Source organism: Dendrobates tinctorius, unplaced genomic scaffold (genome assembly GCF_039654945.1).
Source record: "Dendrobates tinctorius isolate UK_male_01 unplaced genomic scaffold, ASM3965494v1 ptg000250l, whole genome shotgun sequence".
NCBI classification, from domain to species: domain Eukaryota; kingdom Metazoa; phylum Chordata; class Amphibia; order Anura; family Dendrobatidae; genus Dendrobates; species Dendrobates tinctorius.
In genome coordinates, this window is record NW_027361917.1 from 25,781,802 (window position 1) to 25,795,746 (window position 13,945).

Genomic DNA, 13,945 nt, shown 5'->3' on the forward strand with positions numbered 1-13,945 from the left:
CCTAAACAGGAAAAAAACTCTCCGTTTTTTGTTCAAATTAAATAAGGAGGCTGTAGTCAATCACCAGGCACTACAATAATTCACGCCCACCCACTCCGGATGTTGAGGCCAGTAGACCGGTGGGGGAACACTGTACCAAGGAGCATTGCTAGTCCAGTAGTCCCGGTGATGAAACACTGTACCAAGGAGCTGAGCTAGTCCAGTAGACTGGTGATGAAACACTGTACCAAGGAGCAGTGCTAGTCCAGTAGACCGGTGATGAAACACTGTACCAAGGAGCAGTGCTAGTCCAGTAGACCGGTGATGAAACACTGTACCAAGGAGCAGTGCTAGTTCAGTAGACTGGTGATGAAACACTGTACCAAGGAGCAGTGCTAGTCCAGTAGACCGGTGATGAAACACTGTACCAAGGAGCAGTGCTAGTCCAGTAGACTGGTGATGAAACACTGTACCAAGGAGCAGAGCTAGTCCAGTAGACCGGTGATGAAACACTGTACCGAGGAGCAGTGCTAGTCCAGTAGACCGGTGATGAAACACTGTACCGAGGAGCAGAGCTAGTCCAGTAGACCGGTGATGAAACACTGTACCGAGGAGCAGAGCTAGTCCAGTAGACTGGTGATGAAACACTGTACCGAGGAGCAGTGCTAGTCCAGTAGACTGGTGATGAAACACTGTACCGAGGAGCAGTGCTAGTCCAGTAGACTGGTGATGAAACACTGTACCGAGGAGCAGTGCTAGTCCAGTAGACTGGTGATGAAACACTGTACCGAGGAGCAGTGCTAGTCCAGTAGACTGGTGATGAAACACTGTACCGAGGAGCAGTGCTAGTCCAGTAGACTGGTGATGAAACACTGTACCGAGGAGCAGTGCTAGTCCAGCAGACCGGTGATGAAACACCGTACCGAGGAGCAGTGCTAGTCCAGTAGATCAGTGAGGGAACACCGTACCGCAGTGCTAGTCCAGTAGACCGGTGAGGGAACACCGTACCGAGGAGCAGTGGTAGACCGGTAGACTTTTTTTATTTTCATATCTTATTCTACCCTGGGCCCTTTTAAGCTTACAGATGAGGAGAAGGGCACAGATTGTCATAGCTGCTGTTTCTGTAGTGTTGTAGGTCGCCAATGTAAGAAACAGACATTACATATCTGTCATCCATGTAATCGTGTCTTTGCAGGTAGCGGAGTTGGTGAAGGAGCTGCGCAGTGAACTCGATCAGTTGCTGCAGGATAAAATTAAGAATCCAACAATGGACCTGTGCACCTGCCCCCGAGGCTCCCGTATCATTGCCATGATTGTAAAACTGGTCTCTACACAGTAACGCTGACCTACGGAATGACAATTACTGATTTCTGTCCCATGATTCTAGGAGAGTGTTTGCAAAAAGAAGTCCTCATTTCACCATATTCCTTTCACATATGCAGGATTGTATGTGAACCACTAGGGCGCCATGAGCTGCTTAATCATGTAATAAAGTGTAACTTTGTAACATAAGCCTGTAATTGTCTCCATGAGATCACCACTGGGAAAACACCAAAAGATTGCAACCAATGTGCTATCAAATCCATTCATTTGGTGGGCAAACTGGCAAAAAACTGTAAAAAGACTGTGTGGCACGCTCAATACTGGGATAATTGGGGGTCCAGACGTCAGCTCCCCACCAGTCAGTGATTGTCACCTTAAAGGGAATACCCCTTGGGGCACCTTCAGACATCTGTAGAGATCAGAGCACAATGCAGAGACTGGCTGCGGGTCCGGACCGATCTATATGGAAGTTTCATAGTAGAAAAAGACAGCAGGATGGTACTCACCAGTCTCTTGAAATGATTCACTTTATTTCATATTAACAAAGCATAGGCATCGGCACGGGAGAGACAACAGCCGTTTCGTGCACAATGCACTTCAACAGGTCCTCATATCTCTGAAGCGGTTATGATTGCTAGTTTTATTGCATATGGTGTATGTAAGTTATGCTTGTTTTTAATTTTATTTTTTATTTTAGGGTTTGTTTTTTTGTTTTAAGACACGTTCAGGTAAAGGGTGGAGTTTTTTCTGTTCACACATGGGGTATGAATTAGTGTTTCCTTGAGCCTGAGCATAGGACCTGTTGAAGTGCATTGTACACAAAACGGCTGTTGTCCGTCTTTTTACATCTCTCCCGTGCCGATGCCTATGTTTTGTCAATATGAAATAAAGTGAATCATTTCAAGAGAATGGTGAGTGCCATCCTGCTGTCTTTTTCTACTATGATATTTCATGTTTTTTTCATATGTATAGAGAGCACTTGTTCAATAAGGGTTATAGGTGTCACACTGCGTGCATCGTTTACACCTGCCTGGGTGTCAGCAGTGAGCAGCTCACCATAGACTTGCATGGGTTGGTATTACAGCATATGTGAATGAGCCCAAAGGGAGGAACTAGTACTTGTATTTTTCGGGTTTGGGCCAATGACAGGATTCTGTATCTGAGCCACGAGCTTTTCCAATACATATGACGAACGTATTCACACAGAGTGACATGAATGCAGCATAAAATGCCTGCAGCTTTTCACTTTTTTGATATTGAAGTTAAAATAGTGTGTATATTCTTCTGGGGTAGAGCCAGCTTTTTTCCTTTTAACTGTAATTCTAAGGATATGTGCACAGGCTGCGGATCCGCAGCGGTTTTGGCCCTGCGGATCCGCAGCAGAATTAGCTGCGTTGTACAGTACCATTATATCCTGTGGAAAAAGGAAACCGCAGTGCACACGGTGCGGAATTTTCTGCGCTGTTTTTGCTGCGTTTTCCAATCCACAGAAAGAATTGACATGTCATTCTTTTCTGCGGATTCCGCTGTGGTTTGCCATCTCCTCCATTGTAGAGATGATAAACCGCAGGCTAATCCGCAGATAAACCGCAGGTTTTTTGACCTGTGGATTTTGCAAAATCCGCGCGGAAAAATCCGCAGACCAATCCGCAGCGTGTGCACATACTCTTAGTGTCAGCTACCTAGTGGCAGCAGCGCATACCCTTTGTTTCCAGTGTTCCCCATTGAAGTGACTGAGAAATTAAGTTAACAGCTTTTCATAAAAAAGAGCACTGCTCATTTTGAAAGTTGTTTGTTTATTTTAACAGGGTTATCCACTACTTGGACAACCCCTTCTCGTTCCTCATTTTTGGTCCTGTTAAAATAAAACTGTCTGTACTCGCCTCCTGTCCTGCGCCGTTCTAGCAGTGTCGGGGCTCACATGAGGTTGTGACGTCACACGATTCCTGCACCCAATCGGCACTGGCATCACTGTTACAATTGCATAGTGTATAACTTAGTAGTATGAATAAAGACTAGTATTTCTAAGTGCTTAGATTCTGTGTATTGGTGTCTACATCACACATTTGAGCATATTAAGAATTTCTCCTTTGCCACATTGGTGGACACAGGACCATGGGTGTATGCTGCTGACACTAAGTGAATACAAACAAAGTTAGCTCCTCCTCTGCAGTATACACCTCCCACTAGCTCCAGCCCGAACCATTTCAAGCTTAGTGTCTGGAGGAGGCACATGGGTCTGGTCTTCAGACCATAATTTTTTATTTTATTCTTTACTTTTTAAATATTTTCTACGAGGAATATAGGGGCAACGGGTCCTTTCAAGGGTCTGATCTCCTCAAACCAACAGCAGGCGGGAACGTCGAGTGTCGCCTCTACGTACCCCGTCCTGCATCGTTGAAAGCCATTCCTGAGCTGATTTTAGGCGCAATGGGTCACTTCAGGGCACCGATCTCCCCGCACCAACAACAGACAGAAACATGGAGTGTCGCCTCCACGTACCCTGTTCTGCAGCCAGGCTTACAGCCAGACAATAGCCCCGTCCTGTTCTCGAGGAATGAACCTCTAGGACGTACAGAGGCATCTATGGTGTCCGTGCGGCCCCTACTGCATCACCGCTGATGGAAGGAGGTGGACGGTCCCTCTCCACCTCCCTAACAAAGCGATGGTGGATGGAGGGTTCCTGCACCATCCACGGTGCAGCACCTGTCCTGCAAACAGAACAAACGAGCTCTGCACTTTTTTCACGGGCCTCCAAATCCTGCAAGTAAGTGCCCAGATCAGGCTCGACGGGCGCGCCCTCTACATGACGCTGAAGCCCAGTCATCCATGGCAGCTTCATGCCGGGATGCGCACCTCTGGTGAGTGAATCATGTCGGCAGTGTGCTCCTGCAGTGGGATTTTTCAACACTTCCCCGTAGCCCCTCCTCCCCCGGTTAACTCTCCGGCTGGCTGCAGAAATTTAGGCTCCGACTTGGGCCTATTCACAGAGCTTTCTCGATGCCCACCCACCAAATGATGTCACGCTCGGAGCCCCGCCCCCCCCAAAACTGGCGCTTCTCGCTCACTGCTAGACTTCCGGCCTCTGCAAATCTTGGGTGCCATTTTTGTCCATCCGAATGTCTCACATGCTGGAACGCTGAGCAGATCCCAGCGGCGCTTAGTATGGTTTCACACTTGCATTTTTTTGCGCTGTATTTTAGCGCTAAAAAAAGCATGCGCTTTTTTCCCTATATTTTGCATGGGATGCGCTTATGTGCGCATACACATGCGTTTATGCGTTTTTACGCACATGCGGTTTTTTGTGGTGTGCGCTCGGGCGCACAAAATGCATCCTGTTGCATTTTTTGGGCGTCCGACTTGCCTCAAAAAAACGCATGCGCGCGCAATGCGTTTTTTTACGACAAGACACCCATTATAAGTCTATGGGTGCGCATATGTGCGCATTGGCATGCTCATGTATGCGTTTTTTTGCGCATGCGTTTTTTTGTTGACCATTGGTTAGACAATGGAAATTAGGGGTTTGGGTTAGAGTTAGGGTTAGTTAGGGTTAGTATGGTTTGGTTAAGGGTTAGGGTTAGTATGGTTTGGTTAGGGTATGGTTTGGTTAAGGGTTAGTAAAGTCATGGTTTGGGTTAGTGTGAGGGGCCAACTAATGTAGGAAAAAACGCACTAAAAACGCATACAAACGCATAAACGCTGCGTTTTTTCATGCATGCTCATAAAAATGCTTGAAAAAAACGCAGCATTTGTATGCGTTTTTTCGCAGGAAAAACACGCTGCAAAACAAAGCAAGTGTGAAAGTAGCCTTAAAGGGGCACATCGACGAGCATCAAAGTGGCTCAGTGGAAACAACTGGTGCTTTGCAGCATGGGGTCCTCAGATAAAAATCCCACCATGGAAGACATTGGACCTGCAGCACCCCCACGGGCAACAGTCCTGCATAAGTGATCTGACCCTGCTGCAGACACATCCGTCCCATTGACCTTCCCTGCAGAGGATGCGGGATTAACGAGTCAGGAGGTATTCTGTGGTTCATTAGGTCATCATCTTGCAGGGACTGGGATCCAGACTCATGGCTCTGTGTTTGAGTCTGACGGACAGGCGACAGTGGATAGTTTTATTGAGGCCGTCAACCAGACCTTAAAGGGAATCTGTCACGGAAGTTGGCGGGCTATTTAAATGACCTGTGTCCGGTCCGATGTGCGGTGTTTCTTCTTTTTTTCTCCACCCCATCCATGGCCCCTGTCCACAATCTTTTCTGGAATTAGAGCTGTTCTCCTCCATAGTTTGCGCGTGCACAAAGCAATCTTGCCTCGCGCACGCGCAGTATGCTTTGCACAAGTGCGAGAAAAGCCGAAAATCATTACTGCGCAAGCGCCTGTGCACTATGTCCCGGAACACAGCAAAATACTTCTAAGACATTGTGCACTGGCGCATGCGCAGTAATGATTTTCGGCTTTGCCCGCAGTTGGGCAAAACACTGCGCGTGCGCGAGGCAAGATTGCTTTGCGCACACACAAACTATATGGAGAACAGCTCTAATTCCGAAAAAGATCGCGGATGGGGTGGAGAAAAAAAAAACAAACACCGCCCATCGGACCGGACACAGGTCATTTAAATAGCCCGCCAACTTCCTGTGACAGATTCCCTTTAAGGATTGACGAGGACTCTATCTCTGCCCCGGACCATGCTGGTCCTTCAACAGAACTATACGTCCTCATAGGGTGTTCGCAACCACCCAGAGTTTCACGACATAGTTCTGCGGCATAGGGAGCGACTGGATAAACGCTTCATTGGTCAGAAACCTCTTGAAGCGAGATCTCTTTCCTCTGATCGGCATAAGGAGTGGGCAGAATCCCCTCCAGTTGACCCACTGGTATTTCGCCTGGCGTCAAGATAGAGAATCCTGCCATTTGGGGTTGGAAGCCTTGAGTTCGGCACTCTCGCCCTCTTTTGCAACGGTGTTGCAAGCCAAAGCCATACTCTCTTGGATAGATGCCCTTGGCAGAGCTATACAGACCAGCGAGCTTCCCCCGGAGACAGTGGAGCTGGAAAATCAGATTACCTTGGCCAAGATTTATTTGGTGCAAGTTTCTTGTTACGATCGCAGACGCAGCGTGTCTTACCCAGCCAACGCTCCCATGTCGTCGAACTATAACGACGACGGGGTATGCGTCCCAGGTGATCGTGGAATGTGGACTCAATGGACCACAGGTGGGACCTGTGCCTACCTGGACTAGGGAAGGCTAGCGACCAGGGTCTGTGGTAGCTGAGCTTGTGGACAAGATGGCCATATGCAGGACTAAAAGACACTGCACAATTTCAGGTATGAAGAAACATGAAGTTTACTGAAATAAAGCAAAAGACATGTAAACACCAGGTTCCGGAATATGCACATCACGAAGGAAATACATCTCAGGTTGACAGGCGAAGCAAGAGGTCATCACGCGTAGACGCAGTCTGGGGTCATCTGGCACGGGCATACTAGGATGGCCTCTCTCTCAGGCGTAGCACAGGCTCAGCAGGAGAACATCAGACACAGACCTCAGACTAGCTTCAGACGATGGCAAGAGGTCATCATGGGTTGACGCAGTCTAGGGTTATCTGGCAAGGGCCTCGAGCGTAGCACAGGTACAGCAGGAGAGCATCAGACAGTGACCTCAGGTAGCCTTCAGAAAACGGCAGAAGCCATCACGGGTGAGACTCCAGGGAACCGGCAGGATGTCAGAACATAAGCAAGACACGGATAGCACAGGTCCAGGAACATTGGCACTCCAACACCGGGCATTGGCTGGTCAGGTTCAGGACTCGCTGGCGGGACTGTCACCAGGGAAACAGAGCTAGAGACTCCCGGAAACCACGGAGGAGGAATCCATCCAGGAACACGAGCGGGACTGGCTCAAGAGCACAACTTGGACCACCAGAACCACAGACTGGACATCTGGACACAGACTGGACATTGGAACACGGGCAGACATCCAGACTGAGGCAGGACATCGGAACACAGACTGGACATCAGGGGATCAATGCACCAGGCGGAAATCTGGTCTCAGACAGGACATCAGGACTCGGATCTCAGATAGAACATCGGAACACTGGCATCGGATTCCGGACATCTGGCAGCGATCGACAGGCTGCGGACATCAGGCCGGACATGTGGCAGCGATCGGCATGCTCCGGGCATAGGGCAGGGAAGGATAGGATCCGGACATCTGGCGGAGGACATCAGGCACCAGACATCTGGAAGTGGTCGTCAGACACCGGACATCAGGCTGCGGTCATCAGGCTCCGGACAAGAGGCTACGGTCATCGGGCTCTGGACATCTGGCAGCGACATAAAAGGAACTCAAGCGTCTGGTGCAAGCCCCGCTGGGTTGGACTGGAACCAGCCCGGGGATTGCACCAAATAACAAGCTGAGCAGAGAGTAGCAGAAACTCAGCAGACACACTAGACTCCTACTTCCAAGATGAACCAAGGTTAGATCACAGAAAGTCACTAAGAGTCACAGTTACTGGGCACAGGGTTCAAGACACAGAAGGACTTCAGGAACATAACACAGCAGGAATCAGGGCTAGGACTTCATAACTCAGCAGAAATCAAGACAAGGACTTTGGTACCAACACATAAACAGGATAAGTCCAGGAACTCAGATATCAGCTGTCCCAAAGCTGATAACAGAGTGAGCAGAAACGGATGTGGGTACTTCACCCCCAGAGCAGGCGGAAGACAGGCATCTGCTCACCTAGAACTGCAGCAGGCAGGACAGGTGCTGAACACCAAACAGACAAAGCAAGACTAAGAAATTTGATGCAAAGCTCTGGCAATGCCCCACAGGGCAGGGAAACTTTATACAGGAGCTGCCTCACAGCACTAGGCTGAAGCAGCAATTCTAGCACACACCCATTCCTCATAAAAGCAGGAGAGGTGTGGCCGCGCGCACCCTAAGCACAGCCAGGCACAAATCAGCATTGCAAAGGACACCTGGCAGCGGCTGCAAGCCTGAACACGTGGTAAGAAATGCACAAGTGCAGAGGACCTTGCAACCCACAGATAGCTTTCCACAGCGGCAGCCATGGACCGCACAAGCGGGTGGTCATGCAGCGGAGCCACACACGCATGTACGGCTATGCAGCGGAGCCGGGAACTGAGCATCAGCCACACAGGTAACGGAAAACAGCATTCCAACTCATTAGAGGGAAAGGAGCGAAGGGTTAAAGCAGAGATAAGCAGAGTAATGCCGAGTAAACACAGTACAAACACAGCGGCGTTACACTTCTCTTGATGCAGCCTCTAACGCTATCTCTATCAGGCGATCCCTGTGGCTCGGACAATGGCGAGCAAACTCTGCGTCCAAAAGTTCTAGCTTCTCTCTTTTATCAGAGCGGCCGTCTGTTCGAAGAGAAGCATCACCTTATCTCTGACGTCACAGAAGAAAAAATTCTTCCCACAGCACAAAGTCAGGCGACTCCAGGTTTCCTACAGGACCAACCAACCATGGGGAAGCCTGCCAAAACAGTCCAGACCTAAGGGTTCCAGGTCCCATTGGGTTTTAGACTCAATGTCATGTGGCTGTATCCGGTCAACAGGAGATAAGTGGGCGATCACCTGCTTTTGTTTCATCAGGTCTGGCTCTGTCGTGTACAACGAAAGGGTCTGGGACCCCCGGTATCTTCTGGATATAAAATGCTTCACTTCTTGTTCTAGAAAACAAAAAGTTCCAGGGGTGATACTTGAACATGTATGTGGTCCCAAGAAAGGGATGGGTCAGTGTGGCCCATCCTGGACCTCAAGATTCTAAACAAGTTTTGGCAGGGTTCGGCACTTCAGGACGGAGTCCTTCCATACTGCCATAACCCCTATGGAGAAGGGGGACATGCTAGCAGCCATGGACATCCCGGATGCTTGTCTTCATATCCCCATCTTTCCCTCCTCACCTGAAGTTCCTGTGCTTCGCTGTTCAAGAGGAACAGTTCCAGTTCACAGCATTGCCCTTAGGTTGTGCACACTTCAGCAGCACATATACTAAAAATGGAACGATACAGAGAAGATTAGCATAGCCCCTGCGGCAGCACTGTGACTCAGTGGTTAGCACTCTTGCTTGGCCATGCTGGGGTCCTGGGTTCAGATCTCCCCAAGTGCTCATGAAGGTCAAGGCGGCTGTCATGTCCATTCTGCAATCTCTGGACATGATTGTGTTACCATACTTAGAGGACTTATTATTCAAGGGACCATCCTTCCAAACCTGCGCGGAGCGCGTGTGTATTCCTTTGGATACTCTTTCACGCCGGGGCTGGTTGATAATTTAAAAAAAAAGCCATCCCCAGCTCAGCGGATATCCTTTTTTACAGATGATCCTGGACACCTCCCAAGGGTCAGTGTTTCTCCCTCAAGACCCGGACACTTTGTTGTCCATCCCCTCATTCCATCTGATTCTTCATGGACCACTGGGGAAAAATGGTGGCAGCAATGGAAGCTGTTCCTTTCACCCAGCTACAGCTCGGTCCTCTGTAGCATGCGCTTCTGGCAGACCCAGAAAGGAGTCCGCTCCCTCTTGACCGGCTGTGCCACAGGTCAAGCAGGCGCTCAGGTGGTGGACGTTGTAGTCTTATCTCATCCAAGGGAAATCCTTTCTCCCGGTCCATTGGCTAATGGTCACTACCGATGTTAGCCATCTCGGTTGGGAGCTATCTTCCGTCACCACACTGTCCGAGGGCGTTGGTCGCCTCGGGAGTCTTGCCTTCCAATCAACGTCCTAGATATCGGGTGTTTTGGTTATCCCTATGGCGATTCTATCATCTCCTGGCGGGTCATCCCGTCTGAATTCAATCGGACAACGCCACAGCTGTGGCATACATCAATCATCAAAGGGACACTCACAGCAGGGCAGCAATGCGCGAGGTGTTTCAGCCTCTGCTGGAGAAACTGCTCAGTCATTTTAGCAGATCACATTCCAGATGTGGAAAACTGGGCGGCAGTCTCCCTTAGCCGTCAGGGTCTTACCTCGGGAGAGAGTGCTCTTAACTCGACCTGACAGGTCTTCCAGCAGATCTATCATCGCTGGGGGACCCCGGACGTGGATCTGATGACTTGAAGATTAAACGCCAAAGTTCCCGAGTACATTGCTAGGTCTCGGGATCCAGAAGTTTTTGGAGCGGGTGCACTGGGTTTCATCTTCTGTACTTGTTTCCCCGCTTCCGTTACTTCCGAGGGTCATCAGGAAGATCAAAGCGGGAGGAGTTCCAGTGATCCTAGTTGCTCCAGATTTGGCCACAGCTTGTCGCCGACGTCCCTTGGTGACTACTGAATCGACCAGATCTGCTCTCTCGGGTTCCGATTTGCCACCAGAATTCAGGGGCCCTGTGTTTAACAGTTTCTCCCATCATGTGGTTTCGACCATGATGAGCGCCCGGAAGCCGTCGTCACTGTGCATCTATCACCACACCGGTGGGAAAACTTTTTCGCAGGGTGCAGAAACCAGACGTCCTTCTCTCGCCTTCTCCGTTCCTACCATTTTGGAGTTCCTCCAAGCCGACCTGGGGTAAGGCCTGCCGCTTTGCTCCCTTGAAGGTCAGCTCTCGGCTTTATCGGTTTCATTCCAGCGCAGGATTGCTTCCAGTCTGCCAGTGACAACTTTCTTTCACTGGGTCTCTCATGTGATCCCCCCCCCCTGTTGGATGCGCGGTATCTTAACCTGGTCCTCGGTGATCTTCAGGAGACTCCATTTCTAATCATCCACCAGGACAAGATGGTTTTCAGGCCGTCCCCTGCTTTCTGGACCAAGGTCGTCTCTTCTTTCCACCTCAACGAGGATATTGTTCCGCACTTGTTTTGTCCCGCATCGGTACATCATATTGAGAGGGCTATTCATGCTCTACATCAGTGGTTCCCAAACTCCAGTCCTCGCGCACCACAACAGGTCATGTTTTCAGGATTTCCTTAGTATTTCACAGGTGATGGAGATATCATCAAGGCATCAGGAATTCTCTCACATGTGTAGCACTATGGAAATCCTGAAAACATGACCTGTTGGAGTCCGCGAGGACTGGAGTTTGGGAACCACTTCAGTCTAAATAAAGTGAGGGCTCTCAGAAGGTACGCCTCGCGGACGGCGTCCTTCCGTAAGTCGGACGCCTTGTTCGTGCTTCCTGAGGGTCACAGGAAGTGCCTAGCCACCTTGAAGTCCATTATAGCAAGGTGGATTCACTCAGCTTATTCATCCCAGAGGGGATTAGGGCACACTCCACCCGCTGGACGTTGCTTGGGCCATTCTGCACCAGGCATCGGAGGAACAAGTCTGCAAGGCTGCGACTGGGTCCAGTCTGCACTTTTTCTCGAAACACTACCATATCCACACTCAGGTTTCCACGGATGCGGGTCTGGGTAGACTGTATCTGCAACCAGCAGTTGCAACCCTCTGGTCAGTTGATCATGAGGTTTGATCTGTCATATTGTTGCCCACCCATGGACTGCTTTAGGATGTACCATGGTCCTGTGTCCCCCAATGAGAAACAGGGATTTTTGTGTACTCATGTGTAAAATTGGAAAATCCTTTTCTCAGAGCCACTCATTGGGGGACACAGCACCCACCCTGTTGGCCTGATGGATATGTTTGTTCTTTGTTTTGACATGTTGTTACTGTATATGATGGTTATGATCTCCTACTGCTTTGTCACTGAACTGGTTCGGGCTGGAGCCAGTGGTAGGTGTATACTGCAGAGGAGGAGCTAACTTTTTTTTTTTGTATTCACTTAGTGTCAGGCCCCTAGTGGCAGCAGCAAAACACCCATGGTCCTGTGTCCCCCAATGAGTGGCTTGGAGAAAAGGATTTAACGGTGAGTACACAAAAATCCGTTTTTACTTTTTTTTTTTTTTTTTTTTTATAAAAATGTTGCCTTAGCATAGTTAATAGTATTTGATGTCTCCCAAGTATTCACTGACCATATTGGAGGCTTTTATCTGTTGACAAAGGAAACCCTACCCATGATGATCCCTGGTTAAGAAGGGTTTGTCCAGCATTAAAAAGAAAAAACAGGACTGATGTGGTGCTGTATATAGAAGAAGTATCCATGTTGATAGTCCTGTACAAGCAATGAGGAAGAGGCAGAAGATTTCATAAAGGAATATTGGGGAATTTTAATCCCTTCCCTTAGTGCCCCAATTTTTTTATGTTGCTCTGGTGCATTCTTTACATTGTGCAAAATCCTGCAACATCAGGCATCCGACTTTCACATAGGAGCACACCACAATGTGGGGTGCAGCTGCACACTCCGGTCCCAAGAGCCAGAGGCAGTGCCATGGAATTGATATGAGACTCGCGCAAGTTTCTCGCATCACACTCGCAAGTGTGACCCCTGGTCTGAAACTAGTACTTATTATACTCTATAGCAGACGTGGGCAAATGGTGGCCCGCGGGCCACATTCGGCCCTTTGGTTTTTTCTGTCCGGCCCGCAGACTGACAGAAACACCGAAAGTGCAGGAACTCAAACCTGAGCTCATAGCTTGGTAGCACCGCCCCGCTGTCTTACTATTAGTGGACCAGCTTCTGCCAGAGGAAGCAAGGAGCTGCTGAGATCACTCACAGACAGCAGCTCAGCTTCTGTTGTAGCATCGATGAGAAGTCACTGCGGTGCCCAGCAGCTTCTGCACATACCTGGTAATCAGTCACCTTGTAAGCAGGGACATTTGTGATTAGAACTAGGAGGCAGTTGTGCTGTGTATATGATGACCAGCAGAGCTGTGTCCTTTAACCCCACAACTGCTGGATCACAGCTTGAAATCAAACTGGAGGGAGAGCAGCTAATTATTAGCTGCTGCACCCTCAGAGGCGTATCTAGGAGGGGGAAGCCGGGGCATGTGCCCCGGGCGCAACCGGCAGGGGGGCACAGTCACCGGTCTGTAGTGTCTCCCTTGGCGGCTGCATTCTGCCGCCCCCCGCACTGGGAGTCGGCCGTTCTTTGTGCTGGCTGTCAAGCTGACAGCTGGCGCAGAGAAGCTGCAGCACGCCGGCTCCCAGGGATTAATTGTACTGCCGTTTGTCAGTACAATTGAAGCTCTGACCGCCGGGTCAGAGTGACGCCAGCAGCGTGATCAGGTCATGTGATCACACTGCTGACGTCATTCGCCGACGCACAGACGCATCAGTGGTAAGTGTGCTCCACTGTGGATCTGAAGAAACCACCAAAATTTGGGATTGGGGAAGGGGGATACATAATGTGTGGGGATGAGGTGTACTTTGTGTGGGGGGATTTGGAGTGGGGTTGGGGGTTCTGTGTGTGGGGGATTTGGAGTGGAGATGGGGGTTATTTAATGTGAGGGGGATTTGGAGTGGGACAGGGGGGTTATTTAATGTGTGGGGGAATTTGGAGTGGGGATGGGGGATTTAATGTGTGGGGAGATTTGAGGACACAAAATGAAGAGTATGTATGAGGGCATGTATGAGAAAACAGTATGGGGATGGTTGCAGACACAGTATGTTGAGTGGGGAGATGGGTTCAGACAGTATGGGGAGCGAACGGGTAAATGTGGACACAGTATGGGGAGTGAGGGTGATGGGATGTGTGCAGACACAGTATGGGGAGTAGGGGTATGTGTGAGCAGACGGTATAGCGAGTGAGGGGGTAAATATATGAGGAGACAGT

The 13,945-nt window shown here is 49.7% G+C and overlaps 1 protein-coding gene and 1 pseudogene across 1 annotated transcript in view; both read left to right on the forward strand.

Moving 5' to 3' along the window:
* The window catches only part of DHX57 (DExH-box helicase 57), a 91,301-nt gene extending 89,810 nt beyond the window's left edge, over positions 1 to 1,491 (forward strand). Inside the window, exon 24 of the mRNA XM_073557553.1 lies at positions 1,175 to 1,491. Within this exon, the coding sequence (XP_073413654.1) occupies positions 1,175 to 1,318 (144 nt within the window). The 3' untranslated portion in view covers positions 1,319 to 1,491. The remainder of the gene's footprint in view (positions 1 to 1,174) is intronic.
* Positions 1,492 to 9,304: 7,813 nt separating this feature from the next.
* Positions 9,305 to 9,405, forward strand: LOC141064829 (U6 spliceosomal RNA; annotated as a pseudogene).
* Positions 9,406 to 13,945: the final 4,540 nt, after the last annotated feature.